Consider the following 21,151-nt stretch of genomic DNA (forward strand, 5'->3'; position numbering starts at 1 on the left):
TCCTAATTAATAAATTAAAAAAAAAGTTATTTTTAATATCATGCTCCACTCTTTTTGCAGTCTGAAACTACTTCATGACATTTAATAAAATTACATGATATGGATTAATTACCATGTCTGTTGCATTTTCAGATTAAATGTACGTTAACAAGTTCATGACAGACAGGGACAAATCATCTTACACTGTACTTAACTTTTGAGTGGTAGATGAGAATTTATATCATATTTCCTCTTTGCATACTGAGTGGACAGGCCACATAGTATTGCACATGTATAATTCAAGATATATTAGAAACCAATAATTACGGAGAATCCTATATTTGATTGATATATTTAAACTAATAAAAGGTATAAATATGTGAACAGCATTAATGAGGGAGAGAAAGAATAATTGTGAATAGAAATACCATCATTAGAGACAATTAATAAATTATTAACAATTTACGATTGTAGTATCGTGTGAGTCATTAAATTGCTGTGGGCAGAAATAATTACATAACCTATGATCTATGGACGTGTATGTTTGCTTTTACGATGCGCATAATTAAAATTTAAAAAAAAAAAAAACTTATGATGAGAGGGAAAGAGATATGTTTGTGAAATATAATAACCATTAATATGCAATTCCTACATACATTAACAGCTTAGAAAATGACCATAGGGAGAGAGAGCATATCCATCAAACTAATAATGTTGATCAGGCGATTCATATGGACATGGGATGGCATACATTACATGTGCAGTGCTGGAGCACTAAGCAAGTAAATCAACCTGTAAAACTTTGTGTGCTTGTTATCTATATTTATTTCTACTATTTTCATTTATATTTCACTGTTTTCTTTTCTAAGAATTTTCAATTATTCATCGATAATGTTATGATCATTGTATACTTTCCATACAAAGTAATAAATAATGGTTGCTGGAAGTTTTTCTACTTGGTTATACTATAAATTAAAGATGCCAAAAAATTATATTCTTGGTTTAACCCTTTATCCAAGTATAAGCAAACAAAGTTTGCACCTGAACTAATTTCAGGATGGGGCATGTATATAGAAGCTAACAACTTCAGGTCATTTGCCTTAGTATCCCATAATGCAAAGCACATATCCTTACTGACATGTATATAGTTTGCCCACAATTTGTAGATCTCTGCTTGGCATCTTGCCAAGAATAGTCGATTCATGCTGAAGGGGAGAAAGAAATGAAGGACATACGAATTGGTTGCCAACACGTGAAATCACGTGATTTATAGGTAAAATTTTCCAACTGTTATACAAGCAACATAGTTAACTAGAATGATCATCAAAGAGAAGTTAATTTTCCGACTTGTAATAAAAAACAACTCATCCCACAATACGGACTGATTACCCTATTATCAGAATGGATTCTCCTCTTGTTGACATGCGCAGAAGTGTCGAAGGGTCTCGAATCTGTGGGCGTACTATAATGCTATGCATTATGGAAAGGGCCACGATCGAGACCTGTTTCGACCTTTATTGAGGTCTTATCAGTGGTAGCCAGACCCAGAGGTGATAACTAGGTTGAAATAATGCAGAAGTCATATTTCCATATACGAGTAGCCAAAAGGTGTCACACCTTATTACTAGAACAGTCTGGATTAGAGATAGATTCTATCTCTAAAAAAGACAAAGATGTCACATCTTATTAGTAGAATACTCTGGATTAGAGATATGTTCTATCTCTGACAGAGATCTATCTCTAATCCAGAATATTTTAGTAATAAGCTGTGACGCCTTTTGGTGATATTTCTTCTATTCATATATGAAAATATGATATCTGCATTACTTCAACCTTGATATTATCTCTGGTTCTGGCTCCCACTGATGAGACCCTGAAGGTCGAAACAAGGTCTGGGTAGTTACCTTTCCCATTATGCATAGCATTATACATGTCAAAGCTTATGTGCTTTGCATTATGGGATACTGAGGCAAGTGATGTGAAGCCATTAGCTTCTATATACAAGTTGCCCCATCCTGAAATTACTTCAGGTGCAAACTTCGTTTGCTTACACCTGGATAAAGGAATAAACCAAGAATATAATTTCTTGGCAGCTTTAATTTATGATAAATAATGGATATGCCAATATTCTGTTGGAGATCACCAGACACAGCCCTTTACTCATAAAAACATGATTCATTTTTTTAAAATTAAAACACTGGATTAACTTGGATAGAATTATGTCTAATGTTTCAAAAGACTGGAAAGAAAATGTCCCTCTGTAGTGAAAAATACCCATTCCCCTAGATGCTGCCACCACAGATCCCACACTGCAGTCGCAAGCAAAACAAAGCAGAAGCTTTAGTGTATCAACTTTCACTTACAAGGGTGGTCGGTCTGAAAAGTTTTTGGCCAAACAATGATGATGAATATATAATTTCAAAATTATTTTTATTTTTTCAACATAATCTCCCTTAAGACTAATACATTTATTCCAGCGATGCTCCAGTGCCATTATCCCATCATGTAGTGGTTCTCAGTAAGATCTGCAAAATACCCCTCTACAGCTGCAATCACCTCTTGATTTGAAGAAAAAACGCTGACCAGCGAGGAAGAGTTTCAGTTTTGGGAAGAGATAGAAGTCAGAGTTAGCCAAATCTGGGGAATAGGGTGGATGTTCCAACAATTCATAGTGCAGATCCCTTAATTTTCCCATTGCCAAAACACCTTTGTGGACAGGTGCACTGTCCTGATGAAAGATGATTTTTTTCTTCTGCAAACCGGGTCTTTTCTCACGAATTTTTTCGTCTAGTCTGGTTAAAAGATCGGAATAAAATTCCCCGGTTATTGTTTTACCCTTTTCAAGATAATTAATAAACAAAATGCCTTTAGCATCCCAAAACACCGATGCCATTACCTTTCCTGCTGATGGAACAGACTTTGCCTTCTTTGGTGATGAACAACCGGCTTCTGTCCACTGTTTTGACTTCTGTTTGGATTTTGGGGTGTAATGGTGAATCTAAATCTCATCCATAGTAATAAATCGATGCACAAAATCAGTTTTATTCTTGTTAAATCAATCAATTAAATCAATTTTATCCATTTCCAGGGATACAGACAACACTTTTACTTCAGACAGCTGTATAAAGTAAACTACTTGATAGAATAACTTGCAATTTCACATGGATGCTTATGACAGATGTACCAACTTAGAAAAAAAAAATCTTGCCGATAGGGTTCCCATCTATGGTCGAGGCCGAGAACTTTTCAGGCCACCCTTATACAAATCAGAAAGGTACACAATACTTTAAAAGGTATACTTTATAAGATATACTTAAAAAAAAAAAAATGACTTGCAATTTCACATGGATGCTTATGAGATGTACCAACTTAGAAAAAAAAATCTTGCCGACAGTGTGGCCATCTATGGTCGAGAACTTTTCAGACCACCCTCGTACAAATCAGAAAGGTACACAATACTTTAAAAGGTATACTTTTAAAAAAAAAAGAAAGCCCTTACAAACTAATATAAGAATCATACCATGCAATTATCTATGTTTCCAAGCTATCCTCTTGAGGCAATAGACAAGGAAATACATGAAATTTATATTTTATTTATTTATTCTTTATTTACTTTGCATGAAAGACTATCAAATATAAGCACTTCTGTTCTAGGAAAAGAAATCTTTAGAAGACAAAAAATTAGTTAAATAATAATTACATTTCATACCTCAGTATAAAATGTTTCATGAGGAAGCAAGAAGGTCACTACCCAACGATTGATAAACCACACCAGAGTAATTCCAACCTCTGGACTCAAGAGATGAGCTAAATTAGCTTCTAAGGCTCTTTTTTCCACTTCACAAGTTCGAAAAACTGCAGCAATTAACCTGAAATTTAAGAATTAAAAAAAATATATTAAAAAAAATAATAAATAATAAAAAAATTTAAATGGTAACTTACGTTTCTGAAATAGAACCAGCATTATTATGTTTAAAAATGATCAGCTTGGTAATGTGTTTCCTTACAACGGAAGTTTGTTTGTTATTAAAAATTTACGGAAACAACTAACCTGTTAAAGTAAAACTTCAGTTCAATATAAACCAAAATAAACTAAATAAAATTGAAATGAAGTTTTACTATAAGACAGTAGTTGTTTTCATAATTTTTTTTTTTTAATAATGAATGCTGATCACCATGTAACTATGAAGTTTGTTTGCTTACACAACAAAATAATGCCTTTTGCTGAGAGCAAACAAACATTACTGGTAAAGCACCTGGATTTGATAATATTCACCCTGAATTTTTAAGAAACTCTGGACAAAATATGGAATGGCTGAAAAAATTCTTTTCTAATATTTTACACAGTGGTAAATTACCAGAAGAATTAAAAAAATCAAAGATAACCATCCTGAAACCTGGAAAGCCCACTGATAAACCTGAAAGTTATAGACCTATAGCACTGCTCTGTCTGTCTTAGGTTACTAGAAAGATTTATTTACAATAGAATTAGTACTATTATTATTGACACTCTCCCTCATGAACAGGCCGGTTTCAGGCCTGGGTGCAACTCTGAAGATCAAGTTTTGGTCCTAACGACTCATATAGAAATCTGGTTTCAAAAAATGACTTAAAACTGGTGCAGTCTTTATAGACTTGACAGCTGTATATGACACCGTATGGAGGAACAGCATGATCTACAAGTTCCTTAAAATACCGAAATGTAAAAAAATGACCCTCTGATCAACTGTTCTCTCTAATAGAATACAGGTAGTTCTCAATGATGATATAAGCAAGCCAAGAAACACTTAACAATGAACTCCCACAAGGGTCAGTTCTGGCCCCTCTTCTTTTCAATTTGTATATTTCTGACCTTTCAAGGACAACGTCTAGAAAATTTGCACATGCTGATGATTTATGCATCATTCCAACACCAGAACTTCTGTACAATAGAGTATGTACTAACTAGTGACCTAGAGAAGCTAAACCACTTCTTTGAGAAGTGGTGTCTTATTCCAAGCACTACCAAGACTGAAACATGCTGTTTCTATATAAACAATAGCATGGCAAGAGACATCTTACGAGTGCCACTAAATGGAACATACTACACACAATTTTAATCCAAAGTATCTGCGCATAACCCTGGACAGAATCCTCTCCTTTAATAGACATCTCTCCAATATTGCTGCCAAACTCACAATTAGAAATAACATACTGCATAAGCTTGCCGGAACAACTGGGGGGGCTTGTGCTCCCACATTAAGACATCTGCTCTTGGCCTCGTCTACTCAACTGTTGAATATTGCTCAGCTGTCTGGCTGAACAGTGCACACATTAAATTAACTGATACTGTGTTGAATCAGACAATGCATATCATTTCTGAAACAATAAAGACTACTCCGTCATATTGGCTACCAGTTCTGAGCCAAGAACTGCCACAACTACAACACCAAGACAACCTGATTTGCAAATATAATAAAATTTGCTGGAACCCACTGCTTCCTATACACTCTGGTATTGACAGCTTTACATCACAGAGGCTTAAGTCAAGACACCCGCCTATTATAACGGCACAACAACTTGTCACTGAGGGCTATGATGCAACAATAGCATGGCAGATGGAATGGACTGCCCCGATAATCTGGCAGACTGTCTTTAACCCAAACAGTCCTCCATCAGGGTTTGACCTACCTCAAAAAACATGGACCTCCCTATATAGGGTTCGCACCAACCATGGTAGGTGTGGAGCTCCCTTATTTACTTGGGGAATAAGACCAAACTCATCTCGTGACTGAGGTGAGGATAAAAGAACTATACGGCATATCACATCTGTCTGTCCTCACAGAGCCTTCATAGGACCAGTAACTGACTTTATAACAGTTTTTACTCATGCTGTTGACTGGTTGTCGAACTTAGACATTCAATTTTAATTTTATGCTTATTTGTATATTTTTATATGTATATATGACGACAGTGTCACTTCACACTATTGTATTCTTTCATGCATTTTGTTGTCTTGTATGTGGTTTTTGCGTGTGTGTAGTAGTAGTATGTGCATGTATTCTTCTTAGCCAAAAGCTAAATAAAATAAATTGGAAGTTGAAATTTATTGCCCGGTGTGTGACCACCATCTGCTTATGGCTTGAAAAATTTCCATGTTTGGTCTCTGGAGCAGGATTTCGATCTAGGTTATTAAAAAAAATAATTTTACAATGTATTTTATCATGGGTAAATGATGATAAACATACTAGAGATTTAGAACCTTTCATTGGTTGGGAGTCAAATATAAAAGGCAATTTATTTTATTTTATTTTATTGTATTTATTTTTATTTTTTAAATGCAAAATGTATGCCAAAGAAACAGGAAAAATAATCATATATATGTTCATATTATTTACTTACTGAATTCCTAGAATTTGAAAAACAAATTAATTTAATTTAACACACAACATGTTATTTAACACACCTGAAGAAGTGACTCCTGAAGAAGCATTCCGACTTCTTCAGGAGTCAGAATATTAAAAGCAAACATAAAAAACACCGTAAAGAACCATTATACCACTATAATAACAAACTATGAACTGGAATTAAGGTTGAACTGAAGCTACAGTCTGGGCTAAAGTTCTATTGTTCAGCATATATGAGTGTGCCACTTCACGAGTGCACCAGTATCTGATAGCAGAGCTATGTGAATCTGCCAAACTATAACTAAGGTTACTGTTTATGTGATAAGAGTCTAGGATAATTTCTTTGGATTCAGCTACACAGCATTCTACTTCATCGTGGCATATATGAATATTTGATGTTGTATTCCAGTCTATTTCGTGTTGGCGGCCTTCATTATTTGTGTTCACTGAGAACAGGACATTGCTTGAGAGAGCACTTGCTCTGGTTCTACTATAAGCGATGTTGCTCTGATGTTCTTCGAGACTCAGGAGGATGGTCAGTTTGGCCATAATATGGCTACCCACAGTCACATATGACTTTATATACACCTGTGTTAAATTCTGAATGAAAGGAATTATAATATAATGGTGTTTCATTCAGGATTTAACATAGTCTGCCATTCCCTGAGCCAAATTTGCTCATCGGACAAATAGTAAATTATTCACTTACTGATGTATATTCCATAATTATAAAATAACTGTATGTTCTAACAGTTGTTAGTTATTTATCCTGTACTAATTCTTTGTAGAGTATATATATATATATATATATCCTATGTGAACTGTGCATGGAAACTTGGAACTTAGTCCGTTTATGTAAACCATTGCCAAGGACATAGCCAGTATAACAGAAATTAAGTGCTGTATGAATTTACGAAGTTATTTGCCAGAGTACATTTTGGCGCTAGTTACTATGCCAAGCTAACGAAGAGACATGAAGCAGATTTTGGCGTGAAGAAGGAAGTAGGAGACATGCGCTGCCGAATAAGGAGAGAAGACGAGGCGCGAATGATAGAACCGGGTTGAAAAGACAAGGGAACTCTCTGTTTTTCTCTTACTCTTTCGAGGGCTCTTAATCGTATCCTGATTCTAATTACCTCGTCTTGTAATTGTGAAGGACGAGAGGCATGACAGGGATTGCTAAGGAAACCTGAAGGATAGACATTTTAGTGCTAAACAGGCATGTATTCCCGAGTCAACAAGATCGTTATGGTGAATCTGGATCATATCGAACTAAAGTGACCTAAGAGAGAAAGCTATTGAGAAGCAAGAAAGTGTTTTCTAGAACATGCGATAATAGGCAAAGTATATCAACCATCCTGGTAAGGAAATCCTTTCTATGTCTTTTGTGAATGTAATTACAATAAAGTTGCCTTAATGACAGTTCAAGTTTGAATGTGTGATATCTTTAAGCTTGTTCCAAGAGAACGTGATATAAGTTAGAAACTGACTTACTGAGATTTACTGTGATAGATTGACAGGACTTTAGAATTCCTTGGTGTGTATTTAGCGATATGTGCTTTGTATATCATGAACGGCTAAGCAGAGTTGACAATTGAAGTATGTTGAATAGATAACCTTTGTCAAAAAGTGTGCTTAGAAGCTCATAACTCTAAGAAGAGTAGAAATCTATACGTTAAGAATTTAACTGCACCGAGTATACTCTACTGTGAAGTTACTATTGTCTTAATAAGAACTTCTTTATTTCATGATCATTTTAGTTATATTTAGATCTTTTTTGATTAATGTAAATTCATGTATTAGTGTATTAAATGTTTTTATTTAAATTGAATCTTGTACTTGCCTGAGTTCATTTCATTGCACTGCTCATTTTTACAGTTCGGATCAAAGCGGGAACTCTATTTAATGTGAAAGTAAGGAAAGATTAGAGAACCACGACTGCTACATAATTTAAAGATAATTTGATTTAATGATATAATCACGTAATCACAAGAAAGATATTTATTTAACCAAATATTTCGGTCCGGAAATAGCAGACCATCGTCAGTGGTATTACAAGAACAGTTTAAAAAATACAAGCTAGAATACTAACAATAGGTCGTTAAAATTAGAACATGCCGCGTGATGTTATATCACTAAGTATGAAACGGAATATTTTGAAGTAGAAACATGATTGAATTTGCTATTAAAAAAAAAAAAAATTAATGAGTAATCTTGATTAGACTTTCCCAGATTTTTGATATAGATATACAGTCATTACGATTCAGGTTGAGGCGATGGAGCAAGGCCTCCACGCTTTCCTTGAACAAACGTTCGAACCTATAACGGGATCTATGTAAGAGGCAAGTCTTGGACCAAAGGATGCTGTGGTCAGTTTCAATCCCGTGTTGAGCCAATCCAGACTTTTCAGGTTTGTTGTGAAGAATGGATGATTGATGTTCTTGGATTCTTTTTTCAAGAGAACGTCCAGTTTGTCCAAAATAAGAGAGAGATCACAGTTGCACGGAATTTGATAAACTCCAGGAAGAGATAAAGTTGAGCGTTTGTCTTTAGGAGAAGGAAAATGAGAAGACAATTCTCTTCCTGAAGTTTATCAAATTCCGTGCAACTGTGATCTCTCTTATTTTGGACAAACTGGACGTTCTCTTGAAAAAAGAATCCAAGAACATCAATCATCCATTCTTCACAACAAACCTGAAAAGTCTGGATTGGCTCAACACGGGATTGAAACTGACCACAGCATCCTTTGGTCCAAAACTCGCCTCTTACATAGATCCCATTATAGGTTCGAACATTTGTTCAAGGAAAGCTTGGAGGCCTTGCTCCATCGCCCCAACCTGAATCGTAATGACTGTATATCTATATCAAAAATCTGGGAAAGTCTAATCAAGATTACTCATTAATTATTATTATTATTTTTTTTTTTAATAGCAAATTCAATCATGTTTCTACTTCAAAATATTCCGTTTCATACTTAGTGATATAACATCACGCGGCGTGTTCTAATTTTAACGACCTATTGTTAATATTCTAGCTTGTATTTTTTAAACTGTTCTTGTAATACCACTGACGATGGTCTGCTATTTCCAGACCAAAATATTTGGTTAAATAAACATCTTTCTTGTGATTACGTGATTATATCATTCAGTCTTATGTCGCAAGTATCCTTGAAACAACAAATAATTTGATTTAGGAAAGTTCTGTCTTATTTAGATTACTGTAGCATTGTATACTTGCTGATGATTGATTCCTTAACAATATGCTTACGACCATGGACACAGAGTGGCACAGTTCTATTTCGCTTGCATTCAGGCAAAATAAAACACACAATGAAGAGGAAAGACGTCACACCTGGAAACTGAAGATGGTTGTGAGCCTGTTTTGGTTGGCTTAGAATTGATCTGAGTTTAGGAAGAGTGGAAAAGCATGTTTTTATATTAAATTTTTTCAAAATTCTTCTTAGTTTCAGGGAGAGCGAGCTGATGTGCGGTAAAGAGATATAACCCTGATTGTCCTGTGTCTCTGTATTGTTTTGAGGATGGGGATATAGTTGTTTATTGATAGTTTTTGAAGAGCAGCCATTATTTCTGAAGGTTATTTTGAGATGTAGTTCATTTTTTAGGTCCTCCTCATCTTACAATACAGACCTGCAATGATGAGCCAGAGTGGAGATGATACCTAACTTCTGTGCTGGATAGTGGTGTGAGGACGCATGCTGGTATCTATCCATGTGCATTGATTTTCTGAAGATCGAGATTTTTAAGGAGTCAGACATCTTAGTTAGTTTGATGTCTAAAAATGGCAGAGATCCATTTTCTTCAATTTCGATGGCAAACTTAATGTCCAGATAGAAGTTGTTTAAGTGATTTAAAAAAATGTGAAGATTATCTATACCGTATTCCCAAATAAGGAATATGTCATCCACGTAACAGAGCTAGATTTTAGGTTCAAGTGTAGCAGTAGAGATGGCCTTTTCTTCGAAATCCTCAAAAAAAATGTTGGCTAGTACTGTAGACAGGGGACTGTCCATTGCTAATCCCTTATTTTGTTTATAAATGTTTTCTTCAAACTTGTAGCCTGAATTAATACAATGTGACAGCAGAGCAAACATCTTGTTTAGAGATCTTGCTACTTAAAATATTGGGAACCTCTTGAGTTGGATCATTTGTGAAGAATGCCACTACATCAATACTTGCCATATCTGAATTCTTGAGCTTTATATTTCTAATTTTGGAGATGAAGTCTGTTGAATTTATAATGTAAGAAAGAGATTTTCCTGCTAAACCTTTTAAGGAGGATGCTAGATGTTGGAATTTTTTCCAACTTGGTTAGACTATAATAAATTTAGTTTAATCCTTTATCCAAGTGTAAGCAAACAAAGTTAGCACCTGAAGTATCTTCAGGATAGAGGCAACTCGTGGTAAAAGTGGACCAAGCTCTCATCACTACCTTGTCCCAGTATCTCCCATAATGCAAAGCACATCTCCTTGCAGGCATGTATCATGCTATGCATTAAGGGAAGGGCCACTACCCAGACCGGTTTTGACCTTTATTGAGGTCTCGTCAGTGGGAGCTAGACCCAGAAGTGGTGATAGTAAGGCAGAAGCAATGAAGTCATATTTACCTATACAAGTTGCCAAAAGGTGTACCACCTTAGTGTTAAATTACTCTGGATTTAGAGAAAGATGTTGGAAGTTTTTTTTTTCAATTGGTTAGACTATAATAAATTTAGTTTAACCCTTTATCCAAGTGTAAGCAAACAAAGTTTGCAACTCAAGTATCCTCAGGACTGAGGCAACTCATGGTAAAGGTGTGGTATAGAGTGCATTCTTCATTGAATCATCATAATTTCCAAGTATGTACTTATCAATAATTTTCTTCTAAGTTAATCTGTTATTTCATAGGTCTCTAATACCATCAAATCTTATATTTTGATTCTTATAAGCTGCTATGAATCTGCCTATATTTTGGTCTTCCTCTGGATCTTTTACTTGTTATAGTGGCAAAACACACACACCTATTCCTAAACCTTTCCACTCTGTTCTGTTTAACAATATCACCTAAACAATCTAAAAGCAAAGTTATCTTTGCTTTTAGATTATGAATCTGTTGATGACATGGACTTTCTTTCTGATATTTTTATTTTGAATATGATTTTGCCTAAAAACTTTTGTATTTATGTTCTCTAGTCTTCCATCAGTTGTGTTTATTTCTAATTCAATTTTGAATCCATAATTTAAAATTAGTTCTGAACAATGCTCTTTACACTGCTAGTTTAATGTTTTAGCAAATTTCTCTCTTATTCCGTATATATTTACCCAATTGTTTTCACACTATATCAGCCTTACTTCTCTATTATCTATTTTCATATTTGATTTATCATCTTCAATAAATATAATGCAACTACAGTAACACCCCGTTTTTACGTTCCCGCAATTTACGTTTGCTTGCCATTTACGTCATTTTCCATTGGTCCCATCTTAAGGCCTATTCTTACGATATATTGTTTTCCCGTCATTAACTTGATGTGGATGTTATTTCCCGTGATTTGCGTTTTTTTCTTGGGTGGCAATACTGATTTTAGAAATCGATTTCTGCAGAAATCTGTGCATTTCTGTTCCCAGATGGCGTTGCTTTCGGCTGTAGTTTCATTTCCACCATCAAGGTGACTTGCACGCTTGCAGTAGTAATGTAGTGATGAGCGATACCGTGATTTTTCAATCACAGTACGAATTGATATTGCAGAATTTCTGCTACATAATTTAGCATGTGAAAGTTGCTTTCAAGTTGCGGTGGTGGATTATCCATGTTAGTAACATGGAGAAAAAAGACAGAAAATGTATTTCGGTAGAAGAAAAGATGGCAATTCTGTGACGTGTAGATTGGTATGCCAGAACACGTGTGCATTTAGCAAAAGACCTTGGACTGTCCGTGTCCACTTTGAACACGACAGTAAAAAACGGATCAAGCATTGAACTCAATGCAAAGCAATCTGGCGCTATGTTAAAAAAAAAAAAATGAAAAGCAAAAACAATCAACAATTAAAGATTTTTTAAAAATAGATAAACGTAAGTAATTGTAAATTCATTTATTTTCAGTTATTAAATTTTGTAACCTAGTATGTAGACTCACATACTAGCAGTAAGTCATCTTTTAGCCTTTTTTTAATTTTTTTTACTTTCCCGCTATTTACACTTTCTTGCTATTTACACTTTTTTCCATCAGTCCCCTGAAAATTGTAAAAAAGGGGTTTTACTGTATATATATATATAGCTAAAATGTTTTACTTGTATAGGATATTCACTGATAATACGACAATATGTCCATGTTGCCATTTTCACAATTCATCTTATTATTCCTAATTTGTGTACCAAGATTGTAACAGCAGTAATTTAGATAACTAGTCCTCAAGAATTTGAGTGCATTTATTTATTGTTTTATATCAATCCCACAATATGCAAGAGGTTACAAACTCTATGCTAGAAGTTAAGAAGAAAGAAAAAATAGCGTGAGAAAGGCTTTTCCAGAGAATGGTAGAAGACAAAATGAAAAAGGAAAATGAGAAGTTTGTTTGATAAGTTTTAAGTGTAATACAGTAGATAGTGAGATATGATCTTTAAAAAATTCCTAAATTTTAGCTAAAGAAAGACAATCATGATAGTTCAAGTAGTAGTTTGAGCAAGGTACTAGCACTTCACTACTTTCTTTGAAGAAACACTCCTGTGTAAAGCAGCAACAATGAGATAGATGGGCTTTAGACAAGAAGATTCTGTGATTAATGTCAACTTCATGCTGTGATAACCAGACTTTTCAGACTTATTATAAATGATGGAAAACTGGTGGTTTTGTAGTCCATTCTCAATTTGCTGCAAGCAGTCAATGAAGCCAGAGATAAGGTAGTTATGGTGGACAGTAAGCTTAAGTTTAGGAGGAACAATAAAGTTGTTATATCACACCAAGTAGTTACTTGGTGTGATGTAACCTGGGTTCTGAGGAGACAGATGGAAAGACCCAGAGTCCAGAGGCAGGTAACCAACATGATAACTAGTGCCTATGGAATCTTGTATGAAGACATATTGCAGGAATGTGGTCTTAAAGGGTTTGAGACAGACAAGAAGAGATATGATTGCAACATATTAGTAAGGGATGTTTACAGCAAAGGTATAAGTGAAATATTGCAGTTTATGATTGATGCAAGTAGAAGACTCAGGGTTACCACTGGAAAATGGCTAGGGTGTGGCTAGGAAGCATATAAGATACAGATTATTTTCATGTCAAGTGGTGAGCATGTGTGAAATGAGCTATTAGATGTTGTGGGTGTCTTTGGTGAATGTGTTTAAAGAGAGGTTTAAATAGGAATAACTAAAATGGCCATTGATCACTGAATCCCTGAAGCAGCATAATAATAATAATAATAATAATAGGAAAAAGAAGACATAAGGAGAAACGGAACATTATGAGAAAATGAGTAGTGTAATAATTTGAAAGAGGAGTCAACTACTATTAAGCAGTATGCCTTCTTTTTCTACATAGCCAAAGTAATTTTCAGGTAAACCATTCCAAATACAAGAATAGTATTCAAAGGTCAAGACAGATTTCGGATTTATATAGTGTTAGACGTTATAGAGGTGAGAAGTAGTATTTATTTCATGTGGGGGTCTCCCCCTTTCATCAATTGTCCCTTAGAACAGTTTGAGCCCACCTAATGATGGATTAAATATGTATTTTATGATTGTAGATATGTGTGCATGTTCATGGACTGGTTTACCTGTTCTGAGGGACGAAAAACCTGAGTTTCCGGGTGAAAAAACCCTCTACCTCTGCATGAGACTCGCTAACTCATTAGTTGAAAGAAACCATCACAAAACAGGAATCAAACCCAGGTCTTTCCAACCAAAGGGGATCATCTATACTGACTGAGGTACAGAAGCCCATTAAAAATAGTGTCTTGAAAGAACAAGACATGGAGTTCTTCATGATGTCTTTGTGCCAGGATGGGATAGAGGCATGAGTAGGTGGTCTGAAAAGTTCTTGGCCTTGACCATAAATGGCAACACTATCAACAAGATTTTTTTTTTTTTTTAAGTTGGTACATCTGTCATAAGCATCCCTGTGAAATTGCAAGTCATTCTATCAGTATTTTTTTTTTTTATATATATACAGCTGTCGGAAGCCAAAGTGTTGTCTGTATCCCTTGAAATGGATAAAATTGAGTATTGTGCAGTTATAAAATTTTTTGTAAAGAAAGGTTTAACGGCAAAAGAAATTCATTAAAATTTAGGGGGCACTCTTTTCCTTCATTTTCGACAATTAAAATATGGGCTGCCGAGTTTAAATGCAGCCGTACCAGCCTTGAAGATGATCCACGTGAAGGACGTCCAAAAAGTGCAACAACAAAAGAAATCATTGATCAGTGCACGATATGTTATTGGATGACTGGCGAATCGAATTGTGTGAAATTGCTGAGACTATAGACATTTCAAAACAACATGTAGGATATATTTTGCATGAAGAATTGCAAATGAAAAAGCTCTGCGCAAGATGGGTGCCACGCTGATCAAAAATGCACTCGCATGAAAATATCTGAACAGTGCTTGGAGCATTTTAACAAGAATAAAACTGATTTTGTGCATGGATTTATTACTATGGATGAGACTTGGATTCACCAGTACACACCTGAATCCAAACAGCTGTGAAACAGTGAACAGAAGCCGGTTGTTTTCAGTGCCAAAGACAAGGTCATGGCATCGGTGTTTTGGGATGCTAAAGGCATTTTGTTTATTAATTATCTTGAAAAGGGTAAAACAATAACCGGGGAATATTATTCTGATCTTTTAACCAGACTAAACGAAAAAATTCGTAAGAAAAGACCTTATTTGCAGAAGAAAAAAATCATCTTTTCATCAGGACAATGCACTTGCCCACAAAACTGTTTTGGCAATGGGAAAATTAAGGGATCTGCACTAAGAATTGTTGGAGATTTGGCTCTCTCTCTGACTTCTATCTCTTCCCAAAACTAAAACTCTTCCTCGCTCAGCGTTTTTCTTCGAATCAAGAGGTGAATGCAGCTGTAGAGGAGTATTTTGCAGATCTTACTGACAACCACTACAGGGAAGGGATAATGGCACTAGAGCATCGCTGGAATAAATGTATTAGTCTTATGGGAGATTATCTTGAAAAATAAAAATAATTTTGAAATTATAAATTCGTTTTTTCATTGTTAGGCCAAGAACTTTTCAGATCATCCACGTAAGTCAACCCAAGTAAGGAAGTCAGATTTTGATTGGAGATCGGAATTATCAAAGGTAAGAAGAAGTGAAGTACAATCGTTCTTATAAGAAATAATATCTTGTTTTAAATATAATTTGATACAAACCAAAATAATTACCTGAAGTTTGACCTTCATATTAAGATGATCTTCTCAAGTGCACATAATTGCAGAGTTTAGTTGATAGACAGAAAAGAGGTGATATGACAGAAACTTGTAAGAAATTAAAAGGGTTCTGTAAGATTGACATAAAATAAATTTTTCAATACATGACAAGTAAGGAGAGAACTGGGGATCACCCCTGGAAGTTGTGTAAGAGTGTATGGACTAGATTTTTTTGCTTGGAGAGTGGTTAATGAAGTATTATGATACTTATTGTGTGCATAAAAGACAGTGCATCTCCAGTGATGAGTCTTCTGATTCTATATAGATACCCATATAATAATAATAATAATATATGATGCAATGGATTTACTCGGCTATATGACATAACTAAATAAATTTGAATGACTAGAGGCTGAGAGATACCAAAATTGAAAAACGCTATTTATTTGAATGCACAATTAGTTTCATCCTCTTAGAAGACAATATTGGGTACATAACATGAAAAGAAAAATGCAAAAAAAATATACATTACAAGAGAGTAACAGCTATAAATTAACTTGCAAACATATTGCTAACATCTGAAGGTATTCTGGATGCCATAGTATTTTTGGACATGTTCACACAGGTTCTCGTGTATGCCAAAGCTGGATAGCTGAAGGGTGACAAACAGATAGGTTATAGCTAAGGTTAGAATTAAAATAGACTGGATTGAAAACAATTTCTGTTGATTCCACAATTCTTCTCTCCAGCTCATCATGGCATCTAAAAATGTATTCTGATTTGTTCCAGATCACTGGGTGGGTGATAGAATCTTCATCGTTAGGTTGGGCAGAATTAAGAACACGATAAGATAGCGCACTGGCTCAAGTATTAATATGTGTGATGTCTCACATATATTATTCCATTTGTAACTCAATGGATTTCTCTGTCTGGCCAAAACAGGACAGACTGACGTTACAGCAAAAATGGTAAACTTCAGGACACTTCAGGCTGTCATGTTTCAATTTCGGTATACCTAGTAAATAATGGAGTTTGGATAGAGAAGTAAAAGAAGTGCAGATTGTAAATTTCTTGATAATTTTAGATAACTTTGGTGAAATGGAGCTGATATGTGATAGAAATATAAAGCCTTTTACATCATTACTATCTTCAGTATCTTCAGTACAGTGAGCAGGCAGATTAAATAGCAGCAGCTTACGAACAGTCTGTTTAGGATAACCATTTTTCTGAAAGGTTGTAAAAGGAACTGTAGTTCTTTGGTGATCTCTTCTTCTTCACTGAGGATGCAGCAAAAACATTTCCCTAATGTAGAAATGATGCCATGTTTTTTGGGTGGATAGTGATGAGATTGTGCATGAAGGTATCTATTGGTATGTGTGAGTTTTCTATAAATTAAAATCGACATGAGCGAGTTTGACATCCAAGAATGAGAAAGAATCATTAACTTCTAATTCCAAGGAAAATTGTATTTTTCAGCATATGATTGTTGAGATCATTCAGGAACTCCTTTAAAGAGGTTGGTCCATGGCTCCAAATTAAGAAAACATCATGAACATACCTTTTCTATAACCCTGACTTTAATAGGAAGGAACTGACTTTTTTCCCCCTCAAAGCTTTTTAAATATAAATTGGCTATATAAGAGATAATGGGTTACCCAGCCAAGCCAAAATAATGTTTGTAAATACTCCTTTTTTTAAAAACGAAAAACAGAATTTATGCAATGGGTCAAGAGTGACTTTTTTTGATACTCATATTTTAAAAGAAATAAAACCTCTTCTGTAGGTACATAAGTAAAGAGGGAAATAACATCGAAACTTGCCATAATTTAATCTCTTTGAAGATGCATGTCTTTGATAATCAAAACAAAGTACCAAATTCTTGAAAAGGAGATAATTGAGTCAGTTCAACTTTTCAAAACCTTGGCCAAATGTTTTTAAAGCTTGCATGTTAGAGAATCAATGCCTTCTGTGATGGGCATCAGTGGAGTGTTTTCCTTGTGTATTTTAGGCAAGCCAAATAATATAATTGGGGGATTGAGAGCATGAATTGGACAAAGAGATAATCTAAAGTTTCTAGGAAATTCTATAGTGGTTCTTTTTCACAGGCTTTTTTAAATTTGTATCATTATCGAGTTTTGGAACAATGTAAGGAAGAGGTGCCTTTCCAATCAATTCATTGTAGTGTTGGAGCAAGGTTGGAACAGCTTCATTTTCCAAAATTATGAAACCTGGTTTAAAAGGTACAAAGAAGCATTTGAGATGCAAAAACATCATCCAAATCTAAGCAAAAATGATGGATGAATAATTCAAACAATATGGAGAACCTATCTGCAATTTATATAAGCATCCAGAACATGATGGAAGAACCCCAACACAAGAAAACCATAATATAAGAGGACTGTAGAGATGTGTTTAATGTAGTTTCAGTATAAAATTTTATTTTTAATTTATTATTATTATCTGAGACTTCCAGGAAGTCGAGGACTCATCGAGGGACACTATAAATCACCCAAACTAGCTGTCATACCTTCCCATAAATTTATTCACACTAGATGCGCTCACTACCCTTAAAAGCAAACTATTCCACTCACTCACTGCTTTGTGAGAGAAAAACCTAGCTCTTACCCATTTTTTGATTGTGAACAAACTTAACTTCCATGGAAAACCCCCACCCCCATGTTCTCTCTCCAACTTCCAAAGAATGAAAAATTTAACCAGATGCTATCCAATAATACCCATTCCAAAGTCTGTAGACTTCTACCATATGACCCCCCTCTTTCTCCTGTTAACCAGAGTCTGTATTTCATCCACATACTCACAATCTGTCATCATAATCTAAATCCAGTAATTCAGATATAATCTGTGTAACTTTTCTTTGCACCATTTCCACAGGTTCTTTGATCCCTTAGAATCCGGAAGACCAAATCTGCATGCAATAATACAGGTGTGGTCTTATCAAACTATTATAGAGGCAAAATGACTTCCTTACATATCAAGGTTTGCTTCAAACATTGCAATTATCCTCCGAGTTGTATTTGCAGCTTTTGCCATGTGACCTATGAGGTACTTAATGGTCAAAGCTGTATAACTGAGAGGAGACCTCCACATAGCCTTTAAAGGAATGCGGAGAACCGACTAGGGCTTCTGACCTAATGTCCAATCCTCACCATCTTGTGGTGCACCCTGATGGGTATCGACTTGGATACTGAACGAACGAAGATGGGCTGGCAATTTGGGATTTAGCCAACCAAATTGTATTCTTATTGGTTAAACCAAAATAAGAAATAATGGTACAACATGACAAATTTCATGCCAGCTGGAGCATCGCCTGGTTAAACAAGGCCCCGTTGTTTTCGCCAGGAAACCAGGGCGAACAACGAAAAGTCAGCTACTGGAACAAATCTGAAAACAAACCCCAACTCAACATCACCAGAGTTAAAGATCGGTACTATCACCATAAGAAACCTGAATCGCAAAGAAATGGAGCTAGCTGAGGAATTAGATAAGTACCAGATCGACATTATAGGGGTGACTGAAACAAAAAAGACCAAAACTGGTGAGATCTTTCTGAGCAATAAATACAAAATGTTATATTCGAACAATGACAATCAAAGAAAAGAAGGAGTAGCCATAGTATTCAACACAAAATACGTGGCTAATCTTCTTGAATGGCAGTCAGTCTCAAGTAGAATAATGTGGGCAAATATGAGAATGGGGAACTGGACAATGAGACTTATTTGTGCCTATGGTCCCACAGAAGGTTCTACTAAGGTAGAAGTAGAGAAATTTTTTGAGGCTTTAGAAAAAGCAACTGGCACAATGAAAAAGGAAAAGTTGGTCCTTGTTGGGGAACTAAATAGCAGAGTAGGAAATGAATATGAGACATACAAAAATATTTTGGGAAAATTTGGAGAAAAGAGCAAAGCTAATAATAATGGCAAATATCTGTTGGATTTCTGCTCAGGACATGGACTGGTTATTACTAACACCATGTTCCAACATAAAAATGTGCACAAATTCACATGGAGAGAAGAGGCAAAGAATAAGAAAAGTCTCATTGACTATGTTATTGATGATAGTGATGTTTTCTCCCTGGTGCAGGACACCAGAGTGTACAGAGGATTTGTAATTAATAGTGATCACTATTTAACCGTGAGCAGGATAAAATAGAATTTCATATTGAAAAGAATAACATGTAAGAAAGTTTTAAAGTGAATAAAAGTTGAGCAGCTCTCAGTTGTGAACTGTAGACTAAAATACACAAAGATTATTGAAGAAAAAATGAAAGAGTTTGAGAACAGGAATCAAACCTTGGAGATTCAGTGGCAAGCCTTGAAGAAAGCTCTGATTGATTCAGCTAAGAGGCATGTCGTGAAGTTGTCTGCAAGGATAGAAAAATCAGAACTCCATGGTGGACACAGGAAGTTAAAGAGGCAGTGAAGGAAAAGAAGAAAGCATATCAAATGTTCCTGGCAAATAAGTCAGCTTGTGCTCTTAGAGAATACAGAGACGATTGCAAGAATGCTAAACAGTGTGTAAAACTAGCTAAACAAAAGTCATGGGACGACTTTGGCAAGAATATAGAAAATGAATATCAAGAAGGTGGCAAAATATTCTGGAGGGTGTTGAAGAAGCTTAGGAATGGAGGAGAGAGTGCTGTAAAAAGAGTTAGAGATGATAAAGGTGACATGAAAACGGGAGAAAAAGATATCCTTGAAGTATGGAGTAATTACTTTGAAAAACTGCTAAATGAAACAAGCAGTGAAGACAGCTCAGTGGTAAAAAACACTCAAAAAAGGCATGCAGTCAGGAATACATATCCATACTTGAAGTAGAAAAAGCTATCAAAGGCTTGAAACATGGAAAGGAAGCAGGAGTAGATAATATTCGACAGAAATGCTGAAGTATGGTGGTATAAGAGTCTCACTGAGGCTGCACTGCATAGTTCAGAAACCATGAACCGAGGGATGAATTCCCGATGATTGGAGTAGAGCTCTCATAGTACCCATATATAAAAAGGGAAATAAAACTGAATGTGAGAATTACAGAGGTATTTCCTTACTGAGTGTTCCTGGCAAGATCTATGGAAGTATACTTAAGAAACGATTGAGAAGAATTGTGGAAGAAAAGCTGGGTGAAGAACAAGCTGGATTCAGGCCAAATAGAGGCTGTCAGGATCAGATCTTCACTTTACAAGAAATAGTCGAGAAAACATGGGAATATAACAAAGATTTGTATTTAAGTTTTGTCGATTTGGAAAAGGCATATGACAAGGTGCCAAGAAAGAAGCTATTCAATACGCTACGGTTATATGGTGTCAATGGGACATTATATCAAGCAATACTTAGTCTTTATTTGAGTTGTAAGTCAGCAATTAGAATTGAATTAAGTACAGGAATATGGTTTAATGTTA

At 35.2% G+C, this 21,151-nt stretch overlaps 1 protein-coding gene across 1 annotated transcript in view; it reads right to left on the reverse strand.

Annotated features, from left to right (window-relative positions):
• The window catches only part of LOC150094192 (exportin-4-like), a 541,216-nt gene that overhangs the window by 203,676 nt on the left and 316,389 nt on the right, over positions 1-21,151 (reverse strand). The window contains exon 14 of the mRNA XM_090412419.1: positions 3,689-3,848. Within this exon, the coding sequence (XP_090268545.1) occupies positions 3,689-3,848 (160 nt within the window). The remainder of the gene's footprint in view (positions 1-3,688; positions 3,849-21,151) is intronic.

Source organism: Typopeltis vanoorti, chromosome 22 (assembly GCF_054136105.1).
Source record: "Typopeltis vanoorti isolate ZY-2024b chromosome 22, IOZ_Tvanoo_1.0, whole genome shotgun sequence".
NCBI classification, from domain to species: domain Eukaryota; kingdom Metazoa; phylum Arthropoda; class Arachnida; order Uropygi; family Thelyphonidae; genus Typopeltis; species Typopeltis vanoorti.